Source organism: Dendropsophus ebraccatus, chromosome 3 (genome assembly GCF_027789765.1).
Source record: "Dendropsophus ebraccatus isolate aDenEbr1 chromosome 3, aDenEbr1.pat, whole genome shotgun sequence".
NCBI lineage: Eukaryota > Metazoa > Chordata > Amphibia > Anura > Hylidae > Dendropsophus > Dendropsophus ebraccatus.
The window spans coordinates 199,453,274-199,480,944 of NC_091456.1; the positions used below are offsets into that span (position 1 = coordinate 199,453,274).

General features: G+C 51.3%; 2 protein-coding genes across 2 annotated transcripts in view; one reads left to right on the forward strand and one right to left on the reverse strand.

Annotated features, from left to right (window-relative positions):
• Nucleotides 1–26,031, reverse strand: LOC138786380 (zinc finger protein 585A-like). Its single transcript, XM_069963369.1, has 8 exons — nt 25,938–26,031; nt 22,913–23,020; nt 19,942–20,115; nt 15,424–15,547; nt 15,176–15,249; nt 14,582–14,963; nt 12,864–14,180; nt 1–898 (listed from the first exon to the last, which is right to left on the reverse strand). The coding sequence occupies exons 2-8, from the start codon at nt 22,988–22,990 to the stop codon at nt 27–29; spliced, it is 3,021 nt and encodes a 1,006-aa protein (XP_069819470.1). The 5' UTR covers nt 22,991–23,020; nt 25,938–26,031; the 3' UTR covers nt 1–26.
• LOC138786372 (zinc finger protein ZFP2-like) overlaps nt 1–27,671 on the forward strand; it is a 147,471-nt gene that overhangs the window by 42,355 nt on the left and 77,445 nt on the right. The gene's annotated exons all lie outside the window — the stretch shown is intronic.

The window sequence follows — 27,671 nt, forward strand, 5'->3', positions numbered from 1 at the left end:
TAGCATTTCTTGCATTTCAGCCAAGACTATGGTTTCTCCTCTGTGTGATTTCTCCGATGAGCTTCAAACTGTGATCTTCTTGTAAAACATTCTCCACATACAGGACATGAAAGGGTCCTTTTTCCTGCATGGCTTCCGAGATGAATCTTAAGTTTGGCCTTAGTGATAAAACATTTCCCACATTCTGAACATGGATACGGCTTCTCTCCTGTGTGACTTCTCCAATGGTTAACATGATCTGAGTTATTTGTAAAACATTTTCCACACAGGGAACATGAATACGGCTTCTCTCCTGTGTGAATTCTCTCATGTCTTACCAGACTTGATTTATCAGTAAAGCGCCTCCCGCAATGTAAACATGAAAAAGGCTTCTCTCCTGTGTGAATTCTCAGGTGTCTATCAAGCGTTGTTTTATCTCTAAAGCATTTCCCACATTCTGAACAGGAGTATGGCTTCTCTCCAAAGTGACACGTCACATGTCTGATAAACCGAGACTTGTCACCAAAGCATTTCCCACATTCTGAACATGTGTATGGCTTCTCCCTTGTGTGAATTCTCAGATGTCTAACAAGCCCTGATTTGTCTCTAAAGCACTTCTCGCATTCTGAACAAGAGTAGGGCTCCTCCCCTGTGTGAAGTCTCTCATGTATAACAAGACTGGCTTTAATTCTAAAGGACTTCCCACATTCTGAACAGGAGTATGGCTTCTCCCCTGTGTGACTTCTCTCATGCATAATAAGATTAGATTTATCCCTTAAGCACTTCCCACATTCTGAACATGAATATGGCTCCTCCCCTGTGTGACTTCTCTCGTGTATAACAAGACTTGATTTACGTCTGAAGCCATTTCCACATACTGAACAGGAGTATGGCTTCTCCCCTGTGTGAATTCTCTTGTGTGTAAAAAGACTTGAGTTTCTTGTGAACTGTTTCCCACATTCAGTACACTGAAACCTTTTCCGTACGCTACTTGTGGTAACGATGAGTGATCGGTCAGGAGAAGCAGGATCAGCATGATATGATTGATCTGTAACCGTAGTAACGATCAGTGATCGGTCAGGAGAAGCAGGATCAGCATGATATGATTGATCTGTAACCGTGGTAACGATCAGTGATCGGTCAGGAGAAGGAGGATCAGCATGATATGATTGATCTGTAACCGTGGTAACGATCAGTGATCGGTCAGGAGAAGGAGGATCAGGATGATAAGATTGATCAGTAACCGGGGTAACAATCAGCGATCGATCAGGATAATATGATTGATCTGTACAGGGAAGTCCTGGATCTACATGATAGATAAGAGGACTTTCCCCGAAGGTGACCTCAATAATATCTTCATCTTCTACTTTATAATCGGCCGATAACCTGACGTCTTTCTCAGGATTCTCACCGGTGTTTTCTGTCAGGAATAAAAAAAAAAAAAGAACTTTTGCTTGTTATTTTTCTAATCACAAAGTAGAGGAACTGATAGTAATAATGACCAGACTTCCAGTACTTATCAGCTGCTGTAAGTCCTGCAGGAAGTGGTGTATTCTCTCCAGTCTGACACAGTGGTTTTCTATGGGGATTTGCTGCTGCTCTGGACAGTTCCTGACATGGACAGAGGTGGCAGCAGAGAGCGCTGTGTCAGACTGGAAAGAATACACCACTTCCAGCAGAGCATACAGCAGCTGATAAGTACTGGAGACTGGAGATTATTAAATAGAAGTAAATTACAAATCTATATAACTTTCTGACACCAGGTGATTGCACTGGGTGAGGCCTCCCAACCCCTAAGTGTGACAATATCCCCTCCTATCTGTGACGCAGCTCCACTTGAATCAATGGATGGTACATTTTCTTTTAGTTTAATTCACTGCAAAACCTGCACTCAAACTGGAGACAAGAGCAGTGCTGTCTCTACAAGAAGCGGCCATGTTGGTCTAGCGCTGGAGAACCCCTTTAATGGGCTCTATCCCTAGACCCATTAATATAAGATATATGACATGTTTGTGCAGGATACCTCTGCGTGCAATAGATTGTACCATATATCCTCTCACCTGCTGATGGGAGCGGCCGCTGATCCTCCAGCATCACATCCCGGTACTGATCCCTGTGTCCTTCTACATACTCCCACTCCTCCATGGAGAAATAGACCGCCACGTCCTGACACCTTATAGGAACCTGACACACACAATGATCACACAGTCATCCCCCCCAGCCTGCTGCCTCCTGGATTACTGTATAATGTCCCAGCATTCCCTGCAGTGTCACCTCTCCAGTCACCCCCCCTCCTGTATTACTGTATAATGTCCCAGCATTCCCAGCAGTGTCACCTCTCCAGTCACCCCCCCTCCTGTATTACTGTATAATGTCCCAGCAGTGTCACCTCTCCAGTCACCCCCCCTCCTGTATTACTGTATAATGTCCCAGCATTCCCAGCAGTGTCACCTCTCCAGTCATCCCCCCCCCTCCTGTATTACTGTATAATGTCCCAGCAGTGTCACCTCTCCAGTCACCCCCTCCTGTATTACTGTATAATGTCCCAGCATTCCCAGCAGTGTCACCTCTCCAGTCATCCCCCCCCCTCCTGTATTACTGTATAATGTCCCAGCATTCCCAGCAGTGTCACCTCTCCAGTCACCCCCTCCTGTATTACTGTATAATGTCCCAGCATTCCCAGCAGTGTCACCTCTCCAGTCACCCCCCCCCCACCGCTCCTGTATTACTGTATAATGTCCCAGCATTCCCAGCAGTGTCACCTCTCCAGTCACCCCCTCCTGTATTACTGTATAATGTCCCAGCATTCCCAGCAGTGTCACCTCTCCAGTCATCCCCCCCCCTCCTGTATTACTGTATAATGTCCCAGCATTCCCAGCAGTGTCACCTCTCCAGTCACCCCCCCCCTCCTGTATTACTGTATAATGTCCCAGCAGTGTCACCTCTCCAGTCACCCCCCCTACTGTATTACTGTATAATGTCCCAGCAGTGTCACCTCTCCAGTCACCCCTCCTGTATTACTGTATAATGTCCCAGCAGTGTCACCTCTCCAGTCACCCCCCCCTCCTGTATTACTGTATAATGTCCCAGCATTCCCAGCAGTGTCACCTCTCCAGTCACCCCCCTCCTGTATTACTGTATAATGTCCCAGCATTCCCAGCAGTGTCACCTCTCCAGTCACCCCCCCTCCTGTATTACTGTATAATGTCCCAGCAGTGTCACCTCTCCAGTCACCCCCCCCTCCTGTATTACTGTATAATGTCCCAGCAGTGTCACCTCTCCAGTCACCCCCCCCTGTATTACTGTATAATGTCCCAGCAGTGTCACCTCTCCAGTCAGCAGCTCCACCATCTTCTGCGTGAGTTTTAGGATCTTCTGCTCATGTATCAGTGATGGCTCCGTTATGGGGCCCCGGGCCCTGCTCCACCCTCCTGAGTCTTGGAGATGGCCGCTGGGGGCTATCCTCTCCCCCCATGTCTTCTTAACAATCATGTAATCCTGTGTACGGAGAGAGACAATGAGGGGACTGAGCCCAGTATTTCCTCCCTGTATAGAGGTTTATGGGGGCTCCTCCATCATCTTCTATGTCTTCCTCTCCATATATATACAGATACGGCTCCTCTTCTCCATCATCTTCTATGTCTTCCTCTCCATATATATACAGATACGGCTCCTCTTCTCCATCATCTTCTATGTCTCCCTCTCCATATATATACAGATACGGCTCCTCTTCTCCATCATCTTCTATGGCTCTCTATGTATATGGCTTCGCTCCTCCTGGGTATATCCAGCCTATCCGCCATTCTCATTGCTCCACTGGTTCCCATGATCCCTGACTGACCGTACTGGCGGCTGATCGTCACCTGTTCTGCTGATTGTCTCTTCCCATCACTTGGGACGTCCTGATCTCTTATACAGGCCTCTCTCCGGGTTATGCTGTGCGTCTCTTCCCATCTTACTGATCTCTTATACAGCCTCTCTCCGGGTTATGCTGTGCGTCTCTTCCCATCTTACTGATCTCTTATACAGGCCTCTCTCCGGGTTATGCTGTGCGTCTCTTCCCATCTTACTGATCTCTTATACAGGCCTCTCTCCCTATTCCTTCCTATGATGGATTCTATACTACAATAGAGAGGATAGAAATCTATAGGGGTCACCTCTCTGGTCAGCAGGCAGATGATCTCCAGGGTGATGTCTAATAATCTTGTAGTCATCTCCTTCCTGTCCTTCTCCATCCTTGGGGGGGTCATTCAGGAGAAGAAGCGTCTGGAGGAGAAGAAGCGTCTGGAGGAGAAGAGGAGACGGATGACGGGGAGAGATATAGCACTGATCCCCCCAATGACAGGAGAGTCATAGCCAAAGCAGACCACCATGATGACTACAGCTGAGGGGCCCTAATCAGCCCCGACCACCATGATGACTACAGCTGAGGGGCCCCCATAGCCAGCCCAGACCACCATGATGACTACAGCTGAGGGGCCCTAATCAGCCCCGACCACCATGATGACTACAGCTGAGGGGCCCCCATAGCCAGCCCCGACCACCATGATGACTACAGCTGAGGGGCCCTAATCAGCCCCGACCACCATGATGACTACAGCTGAGGGGCCCCCATAGCCAGCCCAGACCACCATGATGACTACAGCTGAGGGGCCCCCATAGCCAGCCCAGACCACCATGATGACTACAGCTGAGGGGCCCCCATAGCCAGCCCAGACCACCATGATGACTACAGATGAGGGGCCCCCATAGCCAGCCCAGACCACCATGATGACTACAGCTGAGGGGCCCCCATAGCCAGCCCAGACCACCATGATGACTACAGCTGAGGGGCCCCCATAGCCAGCCCGGCCACCATGATGACTACAGCTGAGGGGCCCCCATAGCCAGCCCGGCCACCATGATGACTACAGCTGAGGGGCCCCCATAGCCAGCCCAGACCACCATGATGACTACAGCTGAGGGGCCCCCATAGCCAGCCCAGACCACCATGATGACTACAGATGAGGGGCCCCCATAGCCAGCCCAGACCACCATGATGGCTACAGCTGAGGGGCCCCCATAGCCAGCCCAGACCACCATGATGGCTACAGCTGAGGGGCCCCCATAGCCAGCCCAGACCACCATGATGACTACAGCTGAGGGGCCCCTCTATAACATAATCCGCAGCAGTGTACAGCAATTCTGGGAGCACAGTGCACATTCAGCCATCATAATGGAGGGAACCGGAGGAGCCGCAGCCATTATACACATCCCTGCATCTCACCTGACTGCCGGCTGATAACAGAGAGAGCTAGAGCCCCATACACTGCACAGCAGCCCCGACCACCCACCAGGAGAGCGGTGGGGAAGGACCTGTGGGGACGTCATAGCGGGGCGGGGCTGAGCACGGGAGAGGATGCTGGTGGATGAAGGACCTGTGATGATAGTCATGTGACATGAGGGGGCGGGGCTCAATTAAAAGGCCTCTAATGTTTTCTAAAATCTCATAACAGGCTGTACATGCTGGGAGTTGTAGTCCTCCTATTATATCTCCTCCTGTAATATCCCCTGATCTCCTATAATAACAGGCTGGACATGCTGGGAGTTGTAGTCCTCTTATATCTCCTCCTGTAATGTCCTCTGATCTCCCATAATAACAGGCTGGACATGCTAGGAGTTGTAGTCCTCTTATTTCCTATAATAACAGGCTGGCCATGCTGGGAGTTGTAGTCCTAATATATCTCCTCCTGTAATCTCCTCTGATCTCCTATAATAACAGGCTGGACATGCTGGGAGTTGTAGTCCTCTTATACCTCCTCCTGTAATGTCCTTTGATCTATAATAACAGGCTGCTCATGCTGGGAGTTGTAGTCCTCCTCTTATATCTCCTCTTGTAATCTCCTATAATAACAGGCTGGACATGCTGGGAGTTGTAGTCCTCCTCTTACATCTCCTCCTGTAATGTCCTCTGATCTCCCATAGTAACAGGCTGGACATGCTGGGAGTTGTAGTCCTCCTCTTATACCTCCTTCTGTAATCTCCTCTGATCTATAATAACAGACTGGACATGCTGGGGGTTGTAGTCCTCTTCTTAAATCTCCTCCTGTAATGTCCTCTTTGGAGATGCTGGGAGTTGTAATCCTCATACCTCCTCCTGTAATGTCCTCTGATCTCCCATAATAACAGGCTGGACATGCTGCGGGTTGTAGTCCTCATATCTCTTCCCGTAATGTCCTCTGTGGAGATGCTGGGAGTTGTAGTCCTCCTCTTATATCTCCTCCTGTAAGTTCCTCTGTGGACATGCTGGGAGTTGTAGTCCTCTTCTTGTATCTTCTCCTGTAATGTCCTCTGATCTCCCATAACAGGCTGGACATGCTGGGGGTTGTAATCCTCCTCATATCTCCTCCTGTAATGTCCTCTGATCTCCCATAATAACAGGTTGGCCATGCTGGGAGTTGTAGTCCTCCTTTTATATCTCCTTCTGTAATGTCCTGTGTGGAGATGCTGGGAGTTGTAGTGCTCCTGTATTGGTATTTGTTTCCTGTGTTTTTAGGATGGCGTCTCTAGCAGTTTTGCTATGAAGCTGTTCTGTTGATCCAGGAGACTCCATCCTCCCGGGGGGCGATCCCTGCAGGATCCGCCATTTCATCTCGCAGTGTGCCACGCCTGGTTCTGCCATGTGTAGGTCGGTACTATTGTATGTACATACTCTGGGATGAAGGATTATACTTTGCACTCCCACCACTAGATGTCACTGTCCTTTAGGCAACACACGACACAGCTGAAGGGAAACTTACAGGAGGGGTTAGCTGTGAGTGTGTGTGTGATGTCATGTACATGCTGCGTATGCCAGTGTATGGAGCTGGGTGCCTCTGGGTAGTCCCTCCTCTGTCCACTAACCTCTCAGAGGTAAGATTCAGCATCTCCTGAGGGGTTCCTGCCCAATCACACAGCTCCCTGAGGGCTAGTTATACTGGGGTGGAGCCGGATTGGGCCAGATTAGTCTGAGAAAGAGGGTTGTGTGCTCCTGCTGCAGCGCTATGCAGGGCCTGGCCTATCGGCCAGGACCCAGGTGCGGGGACACAACTCTGAGGAGCCATGAAAGTCTATACACGAGCAGAGGATGAGTACCCAGCACAAGAGGTAATGAGAGTCTATACACGGGGGAGCGGGCGGAGGATGAGTACCCAGCACAAGAGGTAATGAGAGTCTATACACGGGGGAGCGGGCGGAGGATGAGTACTCAGCATAAGAGGTAATGAGAGTCTATACACGGGGGAGCGGGCGGAGGATGAGTACCCAGCACAAGAGGTAATGAGAGTCTATACATGGGGGAGCGGGCGGAGGATGAGTACCCAGCATAAGAGGTAATGAGAGTCTATACACGGGGGAGTGGGCAGAGGATGAGTACTCAGCATAAGAGGTAATGAGAGTCTATACACGGGGGAGTGGGCAGAGGATGAGTACCCAGCAGTGGCGTAGCCACCGTGGTCGCCGCCGCGACCGGGCCCGCCACAGAGGGGGGCCCCGCAAGGCCCTCCCGATCAATCTTCGTCCCGATCGTCTTCCCCCGGCTGCTGCGCGGCTGCCGGGGGTGTCGCGTCTTACCCCCGGCAGCGCGCGCATCCCAGAGCTCCCTGCGCGCCTTGGGCCCTGACTTCCGGTTCCGGCGCGCAGGGAGTTCTGGGATGCGCGCGCTGCCGGGGATAAGACGCGACACCCCCGGCAGCCGCGCAGCAGCCGGGGACAGACCGAAGGAGTGAGGATCAACGTGGGAGCGCGTTGTCAGGTGAGTTAAGTTTTGTTTTTTATCAGCCTGCAGGGTGGGGGGAAAGGAGGGGGGCATCTATAAGGGAGGAGGGGGGGGGGGGTGAAGGGGACCATCTATAAGGGAGTAGGGGGGGGGGGGTGAAGGGGACCATCTATAAGGGAGGAGGGGGGGTGAAGGGGACCATCTATAAGGGAGGAGGGGGGGTGAAGGGGACAATCTATAAGGGAGGAGGGGGGGTGAAGGGGACAATCTATAAGGGAGGAGGGGGGGTGAAGGGGACCATCTATAAGGGAGGGGGGGGAGAGGGGGGCATCTATGAGGGTGGGGGGGAAAGGGGACCATCTATAAGGGAGGAGGGGGGGGGGGGTGAAGGGGACAATCTATAAGGGAGGGTGGGGGGAGAGGGGACCATCTATAAGGAGGGCAACATGGGGGGAGAGGGAATACACAGAGGGGGGCATATATTATTAGGAGGTCACATAGAGTCAGGGCTACCCACTAAATGAGGGTGTAAAGGGGACAGTACAGATGTGCAGTGTGTATAGAGATGAGGATGGTGTCAGAGTGAGGAGACTAATATGTCTGTCTGGCAGATTCTGTGGATTCGTGGCTCGGAGAAGTTCTCATAACGGCACAGGGCAAATGGAGAAGAAGATGAAAAGGGAAGAACTCCGATCAGAAAAGACGTCCCCTGTGAGTCACCTGATATAACTGCACTGTAATGTATATGGTGTATAGAGCCTGTGTAGAGCTGGGGCCACCTCTATATGACTGGATGAGGTGATTTAGTGTACTGGATTTGGTCAGTAACAATATGGTGGTGATGGTAGTGGTTGTGGTGTGGCGGTAATGTTTCCTTCCTATATACTGGTATTACTGGTAATATTGGTCTCAGTATACAGGATGTGGTCGGTAACAGTATGGCGGTAATATGTACGGTGATAATACTTTGCAAAGGAAAAAGTCCAGCACCAGTGTAGCGGATAAAATAATGTCCTTCTTTATTTACAGAAACTTCACATGACGGGAAACAAACATACGATTGTTAACAATCGCATGTTTTTTTCCCGTCATGTGAAGTTTCTGTAAATAAAGAAGGACATTATTTTATCCGCTACACTGGTGCTGGACTTTTTCCTTTGCATATGCTGCCCTGGCTCCGGGCTTTGCCGTGCACCGTGAGTGGATTAAGCAGGTGAGCTGACCTCGATCAGCATTGGTGATAATACTTTCTCTTCCAATATGCTGGTGTTATTAGTAATATCTGTCTTGGTGTGTGTGTATATATATATATATATATATATATATATATATATATACACACACACCAATAGCATCACTTGGTCGTGAAAGGGGGGCCCAAGTTGGCCTCTCGCACCAGGGCCCAGGAGACATTAGCTACGCCCCTGGTACCCAGCATAAGGGGTAATGAGAGTCTATACACGGGGGAGGGGGTGGGGGATAAGTACTCAGCATAAGAGGTAATGAGAGTCTATACATGGGGGAGGGGGTGGAGAATAAGTACTCAGCATAAGGGGTAATGAGAGTCTATACATGGGGGAGGGGGTGGAGGATGAGTACCGAGCACAGGGCATGAGGGGTAATGAGTCTATACACGGGGGAGGGGGTGGAGGATGAGTACCCAGCATAAGGGGTAGAGTCTATACACGGGGGAGCGGGCGGAGGATGAGTACCGAGCACAGGGCATGAGGGGTAATGAGAGTCTATACATGGGGGAGCGGGTGGAGGATGAGTACCGAGCACAGGGCATGAGGGGTAATGAGAGTCTATACACGGGGGAGGGGGTGGAGGATGAGTACCGAGCACAGAGCATGAGGGGTAATGAGAGTCTATACACAGGAGACAGAACTCCTCCTCCTCTCCATTACACTTCTGTCCCCTTCATCTAGTGTGAATGTCCGTAAACACTTCCTCACCACGTTTCCAGCCCCGGTCTGTGATGGAGGCTCCGCCCCTCATATACATCTCCTTGTTGGATCACCTTCTAGAATCAGGACTAGACATGAGCGACCCTGGAGCAGCTGGAGTCCACCCCAACCCGAACGATCGGCATTTGAAGTTGGATAAAGCCCTAAGGCTATGTGGAAATCCTGGATATAGTCATTGGCTGTATCCATGTTTTCCAGACAACCTTAGAGCTTTATCCAACTTCAGCAGCCCCCGCTAATCAAATACCGAACGTTCGGGTTGGGATGGACTCCAGCTGCTCCAGGGTCGCTCATCTCTAATCAGGACTAACATTCCGGAACCCTTCAGCCGTACACCCCGGCCGTACCTGTACATCATCACACTGGGAGATGGGAGATGTCTTATTACTCTGATCACAGATCGGCAAAACCTCAGCAGATGTCACCAGTATCTCTCCGGCTCCTGGCTGAGACTCCGAAATTCCCGCTGTTGGCCATCACTCTCCCCCCGCCGGCGGCCATCACTACCCCCCAACCTGTTGCCATCACTACCCCCCCAACCGGTGGCCTCAACTTTCCCCCACTGGCGGCCATCACCCCCCTCCCACTGGCAGCCATTAACCCCCCCCCCCCCACTGGCAGTCATCACTCCCCCCCCACCCCACCGGCGGCCATCACTCTCCCCCCACCCCACTGGCAGCCATCACTCCCCCCCACCGGCGGCCATCACTCCCCCCCCACCACCACCAGCGGCCATCACCCCACCAGCGGCCATCACCCCCCCCCCTCCCACCACCAGCGGCCATCACCCCACCAGCGGCCATCACCCCCCCCCCCCTCCCACCACCAGCGGCCATCACCCCCCCCCCCACACCACACCACCACCACTGGCAGCCATCACTCCCCCCCCACCCCACTGGCGGCCATCACTCTCCCCCACCCCACCGGCAGCCATCACTCCCCCCCACCACCTCCAACGGCAATCACCCCCCCCACCACCACCACCATCAGCGGCCATCACCCCTCCCACCACCAGCGGCCATCACCCCCCCCCCCCCCCACACCACACCACCACCGGCGGCCTATAACTCTACCCAGAGAGGCCAAACGTCCTCTGCTTCTGCTCCACTACTCGTAACCTCCCTGGACCGACTTTTGTCCAAACCGTCCATCTCCTTGGAGGTCTGTGAGAAAATGGTGGCTGACTACAGGGCTGCTTATAAGCAACAACTGGCTGGCACAGTCTCATCACATTAGATTGAAGTCCACAGACTAAGAGACGCCGTCAATTCTAAATAAACAGTAATAATTAGTAACTTTTTTGTTGTTTTTTGTATTTCTGCAGCTTCACTACTGCAGTTTATTATAACCTTGTGGCACAATGTTCACACCAGCTGTAGCCTCATGGTGGTCCTGCCCAATCATCACCCCGAAGCTACACATGGTGGTCCTGCCCGATCCTCACCCAGATGCTGCACATTGTGGTCCTGCCCGATCATCACCCCGAAGCTACACATGGTGGTCCTGCCCAATCATCACCCTGAAGCTACACATGGGGGTCCTGGCCGATCATCACCCTGATGATACACATGGTGGTCCTGCCAAATCATCACCCTGATGATACTGATGCTACACATGGTGGTCCTGCCCGATCATCACCCCGAAGCTACACATGGTGGTCCTGCCCGATCACCCTGAGGCTACACATGGTGGTCCTGCCCAATCATCACCCTGATGCTACACATGGTGGTCCTGCCCGATCATCACCCTGATGCTACACATGGTGGTCCTGCCTGATCATCACCCTGATGCTACACATGGTGGTCCTGCCAAATCATCATCCTGATGCTACACATGGTGGTCCTGCCAAATCATCATCCTGATGCTACACATGGTGGTCCTGCCCAATCATCATCCCGGAGCTACACATGGTGGTCCTGCCTGATCATCACCCTGATGCTACACATGGTGGTCCTGCCCGATCATGGATGCTACACATGGTGGTCCTGCCCGATCATCATCCTGATGCTACACATGGTGGTCCTGCCTGATCATCATCCTGATGCTACACATGGTGGTCCTGCCCAATCATCATCCCGGAGCTACACATGGTGGTCCTGCCCAATCATCATCCCAGAGCTACACATGGGGGTCCTGCCCAATCATCATCCCGGAGCTACACATGGGGGTCCTGCCCAATCATCATCCCGGAGCTACACATGGTGGTCCTGCCCGATCATGGATGCTACACATGGTGGTCCTGCCTGATCATCATCCTGATGATACACATGGTGGTCCTGCCTGATCATCATCCTGATGATACACATGGTGGTCCTGCCCAATCATCATCCCGGAGCTACACATTGTGGTCCTGCACAATCATCATCCTGATGATACACATGGTGGTCCTGCCCAATCATCATCCCAGAGCTACACATGGTGGTCCTGCCCAATCATCATCCTGAGGCTACACATGGTGGTCCTGCCCGATCATCATCCTGATGCTACACATGGGGGTCCTGCCCAATCATCACCCTGATGCTACACATGGTGGTCCTGCCAAATCATCATCCTGATGATACACATGGTGGTCCTGCCAAATCATCATCCTGATGCTACACATGGTGGTCCTGCCCAATCATCATCCCGGAGCTACACATTGTGGTCCTGCCCGATCATCATCCTGATGCTACACATGGGGGTCCTGCCCGATCATCATCCTGATGATACACATGGTGGTCCTGCCCGATCACCCTGAGGCTACACATGGGGGTCCTGCCCAATCATCATCCCGGAGCTACACATGGGGGTCCTGCCTGATCATCACCCTGATGTCTACGGATGTTTCTTCTAGTTACTGAATACATCAGTGCGGAGATGCCGTAGAGCTTTGGAGTGAAGTATTGAAGAGCAACCTTCTCCCAGAGCGATCATAACTCGTGACGTCAGAGACAGAAACATCATTGTGCTTATTCCTTTAGTTATTTTCCATCATTATCAATGGTCATTAAACAGAACTTCTGCCCTCCCTGGATCACGGACAATTCTCTAAAATGTCAACTTTTTTTTTTCTAATTTGTTGTTCATTTATTCCAAACTAAACAACCAATCATACAGTAATTCTATGTAACATCTTAGGGATTCCAGATTTTATTTTACTGTAAAACATCAGAATGGTTTCTCTCCAGTGTGACTTCTCAGATGATCCTTAAGTTTGGCTTTGGTAGTGTAACATTTCCCACATTCTGAACAGGAATACGGCTTCTCTCCTGTGTGAGTTCTCTGATGTATAACAAGATTTGATTTATCGGTAAAGCACTTGTCACATTGAGAACACGAAAATGGCCTCTCCCCTGTGTGAATTCTCTCGTGTCTCTCAAGCTGCGATTTATACGTGAAAAATTTCCCACATAAAGAGCATGAATATGGTTTTTCTCCCGTGTGACTTATCTGATGATTCCTAAGTTTGGTTTTAGTAATAAAGCGTTCTCCACATTCTGAACATGAATACGGCTTCTCCCCTGTGTGACTTCTCTCATGGATAAAAAGATAAGATTCAGATGTAAAACATTTCCCACATTCGGAACAGGAAAACGGCTTCTCTCCCGTGTGAGTTCTCTCATGTCTAATAAGACGTAACTGATTTGTAAAGCTCTTCCCACATTCTGGACATGTATACAGTCTCTCTCCAGTGTGAATTCTCTCATGAGCAACAAGATTTGACTTGTGTCTAAAATCTTTCCCACATTCTGAACATGAAAACAGCTTCTCTCCTGTGTGATTTCTCTCATGTCTAACAAGACTTGATCTACCTGTAAAGCCCTTCCCACATTCTGAACATGAATAGGGCATCTCTCCTGTGTGACTTCTCTCATGAATAACAAGACTTGATTTATCTGTAAAACACTTCCCACATTCTGTACACGAATACATCTTCCGGCCTGTGTGGCTCCTCTCATGTATAACCAGTTGTGATTTTCGTGCAAAAGATTTCCCACATTGTGAACATGAAAACGGCTTCTCTCCGGTGTGAGTTCTCTCATGTATAACAAGCGTTGATTTATCTGTAAAACACTTCCCACATTCTGAACACGGATATGGCTTCTCCCCTGTGTGAATTCTCTCATGTATAACCAGATATGATTTATGCGCAAAACATTTCCCACAAGTTAAACATGAAAACGGCTTCTCTCCTGTGTGAATTCTCTGATGTCTAGCAAGATTTGATTTATCTATAAAACACTTCCCACATTCGGAACATGAATACGGCTTCTCCTGGGTAAGACCAGAACTTTTTGAATGCTGTTTACAGTGGGATTCTTTCCCCCGACTGTGACTAGTATCTGCGGTAATGACCTGTGACTGATCAGGAAAACGTTCCTGATGATTGGGAGGATTATAGAACAGATCTGTAGCGGGAAGTCCCGGCTGGACGTTGGTGATGAGGATTTTCGGTATGAATTCTTCATCATCTACTTTATAATTCTGCAATAACAGGACGTTTCCCTCTAAAGGATTTTCTGTCAGGAAAAAATGGATTTAGTGATTTTTTATTTTTTTTTAATTAAGAGTTCTATCAGGTAGATACACAGATTATTAATAGGGATGGTCCGAACAGAGTTCGGTTCGGGGTTCGTACGAACCCGAACTCTCGGTAATGATTCCCGCTGTCTGCCCGCTCCGTGGAGAGGGTGGATAAAGCGGGAGGACTGCCTGGAAAACTGGGATACAGCCATAGCCATAGGGTGTATCCTAGTTTTCCAGGCGGTCCTCCCGCTGTATCCACCCTCTGCACAGAGCGGGCAGACAGCGGGAATCTGATGCTGAGCGTTCGGGTTCATACTAACCCGAACCTCGGCCGGTTCGGACCATCCCTAATTATTAACCCTCCGGACCCCACATCTGAATCCATTATACAGACCTGTGGTAACACTTATAGGAATGTCCTCCTCCTCTTCCTTCATACACGACTGCTGATCTCCCATCATCCTCTCCTCCTCTTCCTTCATACACGACTGCTGATCTCCCATCATCCTCTCCTCCTCTTCCTTCATACACGACTGCTGATCTCCCATCATCCTCTCCTCCTCTTCCTTCATACACGACTGCTGATCTCCCATCATCCTCTCCTCCTCTTCCTTCATACACGGCTGCTGATCTCCCATCATCCTCTCCTCTTCCTTCATACACGGCTGCTGATCTCCCATCATCCTCTCCTCTTCCTCCATACACGGCTGCTGATTTCCCATCATCCTCTCCTCTTCTGCTTCAACCTCCACTTTAATAATAGTCAGGTCTCCTCCCTGATGGAAACAATAAAACACAATATACAGTATATCTATATATATAAAGTATAACTAACATGTATATACAGCCAGGCAGCTCCACACCCTGTATATAGATGGGGGGGGGGGTACAACCTGTACATAGAAAGGGGTACACCATGTATATAGAGGAATATATGATCAGCCCCACAGCCTGTACTGTATATACATTGGTATACGGCTCCATGTACCTGCTGATCCTTTAGGACGCTGGGATCTCCCTCCAGGTTATACAGAGGTCGGGGACGTCTCTCATGGACTCCATCTGTAATAGACACAAACACACAATGTCCGATTAGACAACCTTTTGTGTGTGTGTGTGTGTGTGTGTATATACACACACATATATATTATATATATATATATATTATATATATAAAAATATATACACATACACACCCTGTACACAGCAGGTTTATTGCTTCTACATGTCTATTACCTGCTGATGGGAGCGGCCGCTGATCCTCCAGCATCACATCCCGGTACTGATCCTTGTGTCCTTCTACATACTCCCACTCCTCCATGGAGAAATAGACCGCCACGTCCTGACACCTTATAGGAACCTGACACACACAATGATCACACAGTCATCCCCCCCAGCCTGCTGCCTCCTGGATTACTGTATAATGTCCCAGCATTCCCTGCAGTGTCACCTCTCCAGTCACCCCCCCTCCTGTATTACTGTATAATGTCCCAGCATTCCCTGCAGTGTCACCTCTCCAGTCATCCCCCTCCTGTATTACTGTATAATGTCCCAGCATTCCCAGCAGTGTCACCTCTCCAGTCACCCCCCCTCCTGTATTACTGTATAATGTCCCAGCAGTGTCACCTCTCCAGTCACCCCCCCCTCCTGTATTACTGTATAATGTCCCAGCATTCCCAGCAGTGTCACCTCTCCAGTCACCCCCCTCCTGTATTACTGTATAATGTCCCAGCAGTGTCACCTCTCCAGTCACCCCCCTCCTGTATTACTGTATAATGTCCCAGCAGTGTCACCTCTCCAGTCACCCCCCTCCTGTATTACTGTATAATGTCCCAGCAGTGTCACCTCTCCAGTCACCCCCCCTACTGTATTACTGTATAATGTCCCAGCAGTGTCACCTCTCCAGTCACCCCCCCTACTGTATTACTGTATAATGTCCCAGCAGTGTCACCTCTCCAGTCACCCCCCCCCTCCTGTATTACTGTATAATGTTCCAGCATTCCCAGCAGTGTCACCTCTCCAGTCACCCCCCCTCCTGTATTACTGTATAATGTCCCAGCATTCCCAGCAGTGTCACCTCTCCAGTCACCCCCCCTCCTGTATTACTGTATAATGTCCCAGCAGGGTCACCTCTCCAGTCATCCCCCCCCTCCTGTATTACTGTATAATGTCCCAGCATTCCCAGCAGTGTCACCTCTCCAGTCACCCCCCCTCCTGTATTACTGTATAATGTCCCCGCAGGGTCACCTCTCCAGTCATCCCCCCCCTCCTGTATTACTGTATAATGTCCCAGCAGTGTCACCTCTCCAGTCATCCCCCCCCCCTCCTGTATTACTGTATAATGTCCCAGCAGTGTCACCTCTCCAGTCATGCCCCCTCCTGTATTACTGTATAATGTCCCAGCAGTGTCACCTCTCCAGTCATCCCCCCCCTCCTGTATTACTGTATAATGTCCCAGCATTCCCAGCAGTGTCACCTCTCCAGTCACCCCCCTCCTGTATTACTGTATAATGTCCCAGCATTCCCAGCAGTGTCACCTCTCCAGTCACCCCCCCCCTCCTGTATTACTGTATAATGTCCCAGCAGTGTCACCTCTCCAGTCACCCCCCCCACCCTCCTGTATTACTGTATAATGTCCCAGCAGTGTCACCTCTCCAGTCATCCCCCCCCTCCTGTATTACTGTATAATGTCCCAGCATTCCCAGCAGTGTCACCTCTCCAGTCACCCCCCCCCTCCTGTATTACTGTATAATGTCCCAGCAGTGTCACCTCTCCAGTCACCCCCCCCCCTCCTGTATTACTGTATAATGTCCCAGTAGTGTCACCTCTCCAGTCACCCCCCCTCCTGTATTACTGTATAATGTCCCAGCAGTGTCACCTCTCCAGTCACCCCCCCTACTGTATTACTGTATAATGTTCCAGCATTCCCAGCAGGGTCACCTCTCCAGTCACCCCCCCTCCTGTATTACTGTATAATGTCCCAGCATTCCCAGCAGTGTCACCTCTCCAGTCACCCCCCCCTCCTGTATTACTGTATAATGTCCCAGCAGTGTCACCTCTCCAGTCACCCCCCCCCCTCCTGTATTACTGTATAATGTCCCAGCATTCCCAGCAGTGTCACCTCTCCAGTCACCCCCCCCCTCCTGTATTACTGTATAATGTCCCAGCATTCCCAGCAGTGTCACCTCTCCAGTCACCCCCCTCCTGTATTACTGTATAATGTCCCAGCAGTGTCACCTCTCCAGTCACCCCCCTCCTGTATTACTGTATAATGTCCCAGCATTCCCAGCAGTGTCACCTCTCCAGTCACCCCCCCTCCTGTATTACTGTATAATGTCCCAGCATTCCCAGCAGTGTCACCTCTCCAGTCATCCCCCTCCTGTATTACTGTATAATGTCCCAGCAGTGTCACCTCTCCAGTCACCCCCCTCCTGTATTACTGTATAATGTCCCAGCATTCCCAGCAGTGTCACCTCTCCAGTCACCCCCCCCCTCCTGTATTACTGTATAATGTCCCAGCATTCCCAGCAGTGTCACCTCTCCAGTCACCCCCCTCCTGTATTACTGTATAATGTCCCAGCAGTGTCACCTCTCCAGTCATCCCCCCTCCTGTATTACTGTATAATGTCCCAGCAGTGTCACCTCTCCAGTCACCCCCCTCCTGTATTACTGTATAATGTCCCAGCATTCCCAGCAGTGTCACCTCTCCAGTCACCCCCCCCTCCAGTATTACTGTATAATGTCCCAGCATTCCCAGCAGTGTCACCTCTCCAGTCACCCCCCCTCCTGTATTACTGTATAATGTCCCAGCATTCCCAGCAGTGTCACCTCTCCAGTCACCCCCCCCCCCTCCTGTATTACTGTATAATGTCCCAGCAGTGTCACCTCTCCAGTCACCCCCCTCCTCCTGTATTATTGTATAATGTCCCAGCATTCCCAGCACTGTAACCTCTCCAGTCACCCCTCCTGTATTACTGTATAATGTCCCAGCATTCCCAGCAGTGTCACCTCTCCAGTCACCCCCCTCCTGTATTACTGTATAATGTCCCAGCAGTGTCACCTCTCCAGTCACCCCCCCCTCCTGTATTACTGTATAATGTCCCAGCATTCCCAGCAGTGTCACCTCTCCAGTCACCCCCCCTCCTGTATTACTGTATAATGTCCCAGCATTCCCAGCAGTGTCACCCTCTCCAGTCACCCCCCCCCCCTCCTCCTGTATTACTGTATAATGTCCCAGCATTCCCAGCAGTGTCACCTCTCCAGTCACCCCCCCTCCTGTATTACTGTATAATGTCCCAGCATTCCCAGCAGTGTCACCTCTCCAGTCACCCCCCCTCCTGTATTACTGTATAATGTCCCAGCAGTGTCACCTCTCCAGTCACCCCCCCCCTCCTGTATTACTGTATAATGTCCCAGCATTCCCAGCAGTCACCTCTCCAGTCACCCCCCCTCCTGTATTACTGTATAATGTCCCAGCATTCCCAGCAGTGTCACCTCTCCAGTCACCCCCCCCCCTCCTCCTGTATTACTGTATAATGTCCCAGCATTCCCAGCAGTGTCACCTCTCCAGTCACCCCCCCTCCTGTATTACTGTATAATCTCCCAGCATTCCCAGCAGTGTCACCTCTCCAGTCACCCCCCTCCTGTATTACTGTATAATGTCCCAGCAGTGTCACCTCTCCAGTCACCCCCCCCCTCCTGTATTACTGTATAATGTCCCAGCATTCCCAGCAGTGTCACCTCTCCAGTCACCCCCCCTCCTGTATTACTGTATAATGTCCCAGCATTCCCAGCAGTGTCACCTCTCCAGTCACCCCCCCCTCCTGTATTACTGTATAATGTCCCAGCAGTGTCACCTCTCCAGTCACCCCCCCTCCTGTATTACTGTATAATGTCCCAGCAGTGTCACCTCTCCAGTCACCCCCCCTCCTGTATTACTGTATAATGTCCCAGCAGTGTCACCTCTCCAGTCACCCCCCCTCCTGTATTACTGTATAATCTCCCAGCATTCCCAGCAGTGTCACCTCTCCAGTCACCCCCCCCCTCCTGTATTACTGTATAATGTCCCAGCATTCCCAGCAGTGTCACCTCTCCAGTCATCCCCCTCCTGTATTACTGTATAATGTCCCAGCAGTGTCACCTCTCCAGTCACCCCCCTCCTGTATTACTGTATAATGTCCCAGCAGTGTCACCTCTCCAGTCACCCCCCCCCCCTCCTGTATTACTGTATAATGTCCCAGCAGTGTCACCTCTCCAGTCACCCCCCCTCCTGTATTACTGTATAATCTCCCAGCATTCCCAGCAGTGTCACCTCTCCAGTCACCCCCCCCTCCTGTATTACTGTATAATGTCCCAGCATTCCCAGCAGTGTCACCTCTCCAGTCATCCCCCTCCTGTATTACTGTATAATGTCCCAGCAGTGTCACCTCTCCAGTCACCCCCCTCCTGTATTACTGTATAATGTCCCAGCAGTGTCACCTCTCCAGTCACCCCCCCCCCCTCCTGTATTACTGTATAATGTCCCAGCATTCCCAGCAGTGTCACCTCTCCAGTCATCCCCCTCCTGTATTACTGTATAATGTCCCAGCAGTGTCACCTCTCCAGTCACCCCCCTCCTGTATTACTGTATAATGTCCCAGCAGTGTCACCTCTCCAGTCACCCCCCTCCTGTATTACTGTATAATGTCCCAGCAGTGTCACCTCTCCAGTCCCCCCCTCCTGTATTACTGTATAATGTCCCAGCATTCCTCTCACCTCCTCAGTCAGCAGCTCCACCATCTTGTTGGTCAGTTCTAGGATCTTCTCGTCATGTATCAGTGATGGAGGTTTGGTGATGGGGCCTCGGGCCCTGCTCCTTCCTCCGGACTCCTGGAGATGGCTGCTGGGGGCCACAGTGTCCTCCAATGGCTTCTTCACTATAGTGTAATGCTGTATATGAAAACCAAAAATAACGGAAAAATTGCTGGCAATGAGAATAGGAGGAAGAAGGGAAAGGGAGGACATGATGGAAACCTTTATATATGTTACAGGAGGAAGAAGGGAAAGGGAGGACATGATGGAAACCTTTATATATGTTACAGGAGGAAGAAGGGAAAGGGAGGACATGATGGAAACCTTTATATATGTTACAGGAGGAAGAAGGGAAAGGGGGACATGATGGAGGGAGGAAGAAGGGAAAGGGGGGGACATGGTGGAAACCTTTATATATGTTACAGGAGGAAGAAGGGAAAGGAGGGACATGATGGAAACCTTTATATATGTTACAGGAGGAAGAAGGGAAAGGGGGGACATGATGGAAACCTTTATATATGTTACAGGAGGAAGAAGGGAAAGGAGGGACATGATGGAAACCTTTATATATGTTACAGGAGGAAGAAGGGAAAGGAGGGACATGATGGAAACCTTTATATATGTTACAGGAGGAAGAAGGGAAAGGGGGGACATGATGGAAACCTTTATATATGTTACAGGAGGAAGAAGGGAAAGGGGGACATGATGGAAACCTTTATATATGTTACAGGAGGAAGAAGGGAAAGGGAGGACATAATGGAAACCTTTATATATGTTACAGGAGGAAGAAGGGAAAGGAGGTACATAATGGAAACCTTTATATATGTTACAGGAGGAAGAAGGGAAAGGGGGGACATGGTGAAAACCTTTATATATGTTACATCTTTTCCCATCTTACTGATCTCTTATACAGGCCTCTCTCCGGGTTATGCTGTGCGTCTCTTCCCATCTTACTGATCTCTTATACAGCCTCTCTCCGGGTTATGCTGTGCGTCTCTTCCCGTCTTACTGATCTCTTATACAGGCCTCTCTCCGGGTTATGCTGTGCGTCTCTTCCCGTCTTACTGATCTCTTATACAGGCCTCTCTCCGGGTTATGCTGTGCGTCTCTTCCCGTCTTACTGATCTCTTATACAGGCCTCTCTCCGGGTTATGCTGTGCGTCTCTTCCCGTCTTACTGATCTCTTATACAGGCCTCTCTCCGGGTTATGCTGTGCGTCTCTTCCCGTCTTACTGATCTCTTATACAGGCCTCTCTCCGGGTTATGCTGTGCGTCTCTTCCCGTCTTACTGATCTCTTATACAGGCCTCTCTCCGGGTTATGCTGTGCGTCTCTTCCCGTCTTACTGATCTCTTATACAGCCTCTCTCCGGGTTATGCTGTGCGTCTCTTCCCGTCTTACTGATCTCTTATACAGGCCTCTCTCCGGGTTATGCTGTGCGTCTCTTCCCGTCTTACTGATCTCTTATACAGGCCTCTCTCCGGGTTATGCTGTGCGTCTCTTCCCATCTTACTGATCTCTTATACAGGCCTCTCTCCGGGTTATGCTGTGCGTCTCTTCCCGTCTTACTGATCTCTTATACAGGCCTCTCTCCGGGTTATGCTGTGCGTCTCTTCCCGTCTTACTGATCTCTTATACAGGCCTCTCTCCGGGTTATGCTGTGCGTCTCTTCCCGTCTTACTGATCTCTTATACAGCCTCTCTCCGGGTTATGCTGTGCGTCTCTTCCCGTCTTACTGATCTCTTATACAGGCCTCTCTCCGGGTTATGCTGTGCGTCTCTTCCCGTCTTACTGATCTCTTATACAGCCTCTCTCCGGGTTATGCTGTGCGTCTCTTCCCATCTTACTGATCTCTTATACAGGCCTCTCTCCGGGTTATGCTGTGCGTCTCTTCCCATCTTACTGATCTCTTATACAGGCCTCTCTCCAGGTTATGCTGTGCGTCTCTTCCCATCTTACTGATCTCTTATACAGGCCTCTCTCCGGGTTATGCTGTGCGTCTCTTCCCATCTTACTGATCTCTTATACAGGCCTCTCTCGGGGTTATGCTGTGCGTCTCTTCCCATCTTACTGATCTCTTATACAGCCTCTCTCCGGGTTATGCTGTGCGTCTCTTCCCATCTTACTGATCTCTTATACAGGCCTCTCTCCGGGTTATGCTGTGCGTCTCTTCCCATCTTACTTATCTCTTATACAGCCTCTCTCCGGGTTATGCTGTGCGTCTCTTCCCATCTTACTGATCTCTTATACAGGCCTCTCTCCGGGTTATGCTGTGCGTCTCTTCCCATCTTACTGATCTCTTATACAGGCCTCTCTCCAGGTTATGCTGTGCGTCTCTTCCCATCTTACTGATCTCTTATACAGGCCTCTCTCCAGGTTATGCTGTGCGTCTCTTCCCATCTTACTGATCTCTTATACAGGCCTCTCTCTGGGTTATGCTGTGCGTCTCTTCCCGTCTTACTGATCTCTTATACAGCCTCTCTCCGGGTTATGCTGTTCGTCTCTTCCCATCTTACTGATCTCTTATACAGGCCTCTCTCCGGGTTATGCTGTGCGTCTCTTCCCATCTTACTGATCTCTTATACAGCCTCTCTCCGGGTTATGCTGTGCGTCTCTTCCCATCTTACTTATCTCTTATACAGGCCTCTCTCCGGGTTATGCTGTGCGTCTCTTCCCATCTTACTGATCTCTTATACAGCCTCTCTCCGGGTTATGCTGTGCGTCTCTTCCCATCTTACTGATCTCTTATACAGCCTCTCTCCGGGTTATGCTGTGCGTCTCTTCCCATCTTACTGATCTCTTATACAGGCCTCTCTCCGGGTTATGCTGTGCGTCTCTTCCCATCTTACTGATCTCTTATACAGGCCTCTCTCCCTATTCCTTCCTATGATGGATTCTATACTACAATAGAGAGGATATACATCTATAGGGGTCACCTCTCCGGTCAGCAGGCAGATGATCTCCAGGGTGATGTCTAATAATCTTGTAGTCATCTCCTTCCTGTCCTTCTCCATCCTTGGGGGGTCATTCAGGAGAAGAAGCGCCTGGAGGAGAAGAGGAGAACGCCGGATCACATGGAGAGACTTGTCCTGTAAGTTGTCAGATTCCCTGCTTCTTTACAGGGTGTCCCCGCAAGTTTAAACAGCCGCCCACTCCTGCCTCTCTCTCTCTGTTGTGGGGACCACGGAGCGGGGACTCCTGTCATTATGATGGGATTCCCCGCTCCTGGACACCCCAGTACCTCTCAGCTGACTGTTATCCCCCCTGGGGAGCGAGGTATCACTGTATTATATATCACAGCGTGCGGAATTGTCCGACCTATATGGATATAATAACAACATTCCTACACGGTGAATGGCGTAAATGAATAATAGTAAGAAAAACAAAAAGAATGCTGACTTTTTGTTACATTATTATATAGTAGAAAAAATATAATAAAAGATCAAAACGTCCGATCTCCACAAATCTGATAGTAATAAAACTAGAGCTGATTAGAGAAGCTGTCGGGGTGATGTAGAGGTATATGTAGGCGGCGGGGGGTCGGGGTGCTGTAGAGGTATATGTAGGCGGCGGGGGGTCGGGGTGCTGTAGAGGTATATGTAGGCGGCGGGGGGTCGGGGTGCTGTAGAGGTATATGTAGGCGGTGGGGGGTCGGGGTGATGTAGAGGTATATATAGGTGGTGGTGGTGGGGTGATGTAGTGGTATATGTAGGCGGCGGGGGTCGGGGTGCTGTAGAGGTATATGTAGGCGGCGGGGGGTCGGGGTGCTGTAGAGGTATATATAGGCGGTGGGGGGTCGGGGTGCTGTAGGGGTATATGTAGGCGGCGAGGGTGATATAGGTGGGGGGGTGCCCGAGTGCTGTAGGGGTATATGTAGGCGGCGAGGGTGATATAGGTGGGGGGGTGCCCGAGTGCTGTAGGGGTATATGTAGGCGGCGGGGGGGTTATGGGTGTCGGGGTGCTGTAGGGGTATATGTAGGCGGCGGGGGGGTTATGGGTGTCGGGGTGCTGTTGGGGTATATGTATGTAGGTGACGAGGGTGATATAGGCGGGGGGGTGTCGGGGTGCTGTTGGGGTATATGTATGTAGGTGACGAGGGTGATATAGGCGGGGGGGTGTCGGGGTGCTGTTGGGGTATATGTATGTAGGTGACGAGGGTGATATAGGCGGGGGGGTGTCGGGGTGCTGTAGAGGTATATGTAGGCGGCGGGGGTGATATAGGCGGGGGGGTTATGGGTGTCGGGGTGCTGTAGGGGTATATGTAGGCGGCGGGGGTGATATAGGCGGGGGGGTTATGGGTGTTGGGGTGCTGTATTGGTATATGTAGGCGGCGGGGGTGATATAGGCGGGGGGGTTATGGGTGTTGGGGTGCTGTAGAGGTATATGTAGGCGGCGGGGGTTATGGGTGTCGGGGTGCTGTAGAGGTATATGTAGACGGCGCGGGTGATATAGGCGGCAGGGGTTATGGGTGTTGGGGTATATGTAGGCAGCGGGGTGTTGGGGTGCTGTAGGGGTCGGGGTGCTGTAGGGGTCGGGGTGCTGTAGGGGTCGGGGTGCTGTAGGGGTCGGGGTGCTGTAGGGGTGTCGGGGTGCTGTAGGGGTCGGGGTGCTGTAGGGGTCGGGGTGCTGTAGGGGTCGGGGTGCTGTAGGGGGGTCGGGGTGCTGTAGGGGTCGGGGTGTCGGGGTGCTGTAGGGGTGTCGGGGTGCTGTAGGGGTCGGGGTGCTGTAAGGGGGTCGGGGTGCTGTAGGGGTCGGGGTGCTGTAGGGGTCGGGGTGCTGTAGGGGTCGGGGTGCTGTAGGGGTGTCGGGGTGCTGTAGGGGTCGGGGTGCTGTAGGGGGGTCGGGGTGCTGTAGGGGTCGGGGTGTCGGGGTGCTGTAGGGGTGTCGGGGTGCTGTAGGGGTCGGGGTGCTGTAGGGGGGTCGGGGTGCTGTAGGGGTCGGGGTGTCGGGGTGCTGTAGGGGTGTCGGGGTGCTGTAGGTGTCGGGGTGCTGTAGGGGTCGGGGTGCTGTAGGTGTCGGGGTGCTGTAGGGGTCGGGGTGTCGGGGTGCTGTAGGGGTGTCGGGGTGCTGTAGGTGTCGGGGTGCTGTAGGGGTCGGGGTGCTGTAGGGGTCGGGGTGCTGTAGGTGTCGGGGTGCTGTAGGGGTCGGGGTGCTGTAGGGGTCGGGGTGTCGGGGTGCTGTAGGGGTCGGGGTGCTGTAGGTGTCGGGGTGCTGTAGGGGTGTCGGGGTGCTGTAGGTGTCGGGGTGCTGTAGGGGTGTCGGGGTGCTGTAGGTGTCGGGGTGTCGGGGTGCTGTAGGTGTCGGGGTGCTGTAGGTGTCGGGGTGCTGTAGGGGTCGGGGTGCTGTAGGGGTCGGGGTGCTGTAGGGGTCGGGGTGTCGGGGTGCTGTAGGGGTCGGGGTGCTGTAGGTGTCGGGGTGCTGTAGGGGTGTCGGGGTGCTGTAGGTGTCGGGGTGCTGTAGGGGTGTCGGGGTGCTGTAGGTGTCGGGGTGTCGGGGTGCTGTAGGTGTCGGGGTGCTGTAGGGGTCGGGGTGCTGTAGGGGTCGGGGTGCTGTAGGGGTCGGGGTGCTGTAGGGGTCGGGGTGTCGGGGTGCTGTAGGGGGGTCGGGGTGCTGTAGGGGTGTCGGGGTGCTGTAGGGGTCGGGGTGCTGTAGGGGTCGGGGTGCTGTAGGGGTCGGGGTGCTGTAGGGGTCGGGGTGCTGTAGGTGTCGGGGTGTCGGGGTGCTGGCTGTCCTATGACCTCTCTGTCAGGTGACACTGCTGAGGACACTATCTCCCCTATATCAGCACACAACCCTACAGTATATGGCGGCAGCACTGGGGGCTGATCAGGCGGCTGCTCTATACACACTCTACAGTCCCGCCTACTCTGCCTGCATTCACCTCAGCTATTTACTACCCACAGCCTGAAATCCGCACTGTGTGAACATACACATAATAATGGAGCCTCCATGTCATCTTACCTGACTGCCGGCTGATAACAGAGAGAGATAGAGCCCCCTATACACTGCACAGCAGCCCCGACCACCCACCAGGACCGGCCGTGTCTGTTACAGAGCGGTGGGGAAGGACCTGTGGTGACGTCATAGCGGGGCGGGGCTAAGCACGGGAGAGGATGCTGGTGGATGAAGGACCTGTGATCATAGTCATGTGACATGAGGGGGCGGGGCTTAATTAAAATCTCTCCTGTAACGTTGTCTAGAATCTCATAATAACAGGCTGGACATGCTGGGAGTTGTAGTCCTCTTATATCTCCTCCTGTAATCTCCTATAATAACAGGCTGGACATGCTGGGAGTTGTAGTCCTCTTATATCTCCTCCTGTAATCTCCTATAATAACAGGCTGGACATGCTGGGAGTTGTAGTCCTCTTATATCTCCTCCTGTAATCTCCAATAATAACAGGCTGGGCATGCTGGGAGTTGTAGTCCTCTTATATCTCCTCCTGTAATCTCCTATAATAACAGGCTGGACATGCTGGGAGTTGTAGTCCTCCTCTTATATCTCCTCCTGTAATCTCCTCTGATCTCCAATAATAACAGGCTGGACATGCTGGGAGTTGTAGTCCTCTTATACCTCCTCCTGTAATCTCCTATAATAACAGGCTGGACATGCTGGGAGTTGTAGTCCTCTTATATCTCCTCCTGTAATCTCCAATAATAACAGGCTGGGCATGCTGGGAGTTGTAGTCCTCCTCTTATATCTCCTGTAATCTCCTCTGATCTATAATAACAGGCTGGACATGCTGGGAGTTGTAGTCCTCCTCTTATATCTCCTCCTGTAATCTCCAATAATAACATGCTGGGCATGCTGGGAGTTGTAGTCCTCCTCTTATATCTCCTGTAATCTCCTCTGATCTCCTGTAATAACAGGCTGGACATGCTGGGAGTTGTAGTCCTCCTCTTATATCTCCTCCTGTAATCTCCTCTGATCTCCTATAATAACAGGCTGGCCATGCTGGGAGTTGTAGTCCTCCTCTTATATCTCCTCCTGTAATCTCCTATAATAACAGGCTGGACATGCTGGGAGTTGTAGTCCTCTTATATCTCCTCCTGTAATCTCCTATAATAACAGGCTGGACATGCTGGGAGTTGTAGTCCTCCTCTTATATCTCCTCCTGTAATGTCCTCTGATCTCCCATAATAACAGGCTGGACATGCTGGGAGTTGTAGTCCTCTTATATCTCCTCCTGTAATCTCCTCTGATCTCTAATAATAACAGGCTGGGCATGCTGGGAGTTGTAGTCCTCCTCTTATATCTCCTCCTGTAATCTCCTATAATAACAGGCTGGACATGCTGGGAGTTGTAGTCCTCTTATATCTCCTCCTGTAATCTCCTATAATAACAGGCTGGACATGCTGGGAGTTGTAGTCCTCTTCATATATCCTCCTGTAATCTCCTATAATAACAGGCTGGACATGCTGGGAGTTGTAGTCCTCTTCATATATCCTCCTGTAATCTCCTCTTATCTCCCATAATAACAGGCTGGACATGCTGGGAGTTGTAGTCCTCTTATATCTCCTCCTGTAATCTCCTCTGATCTCCAATAATAACAGGCTGGACATGCTGGGAGTTGTAGTCCTCTTATATCTCCTCCTGTAATCTCCTCTGATCTCCAATAATAACAGGCTGGACATGCTGGGAGTTGTAGTCCTCTTATATCTCCTGTAATCTCCTCTGATCTCCTATAATAACAGT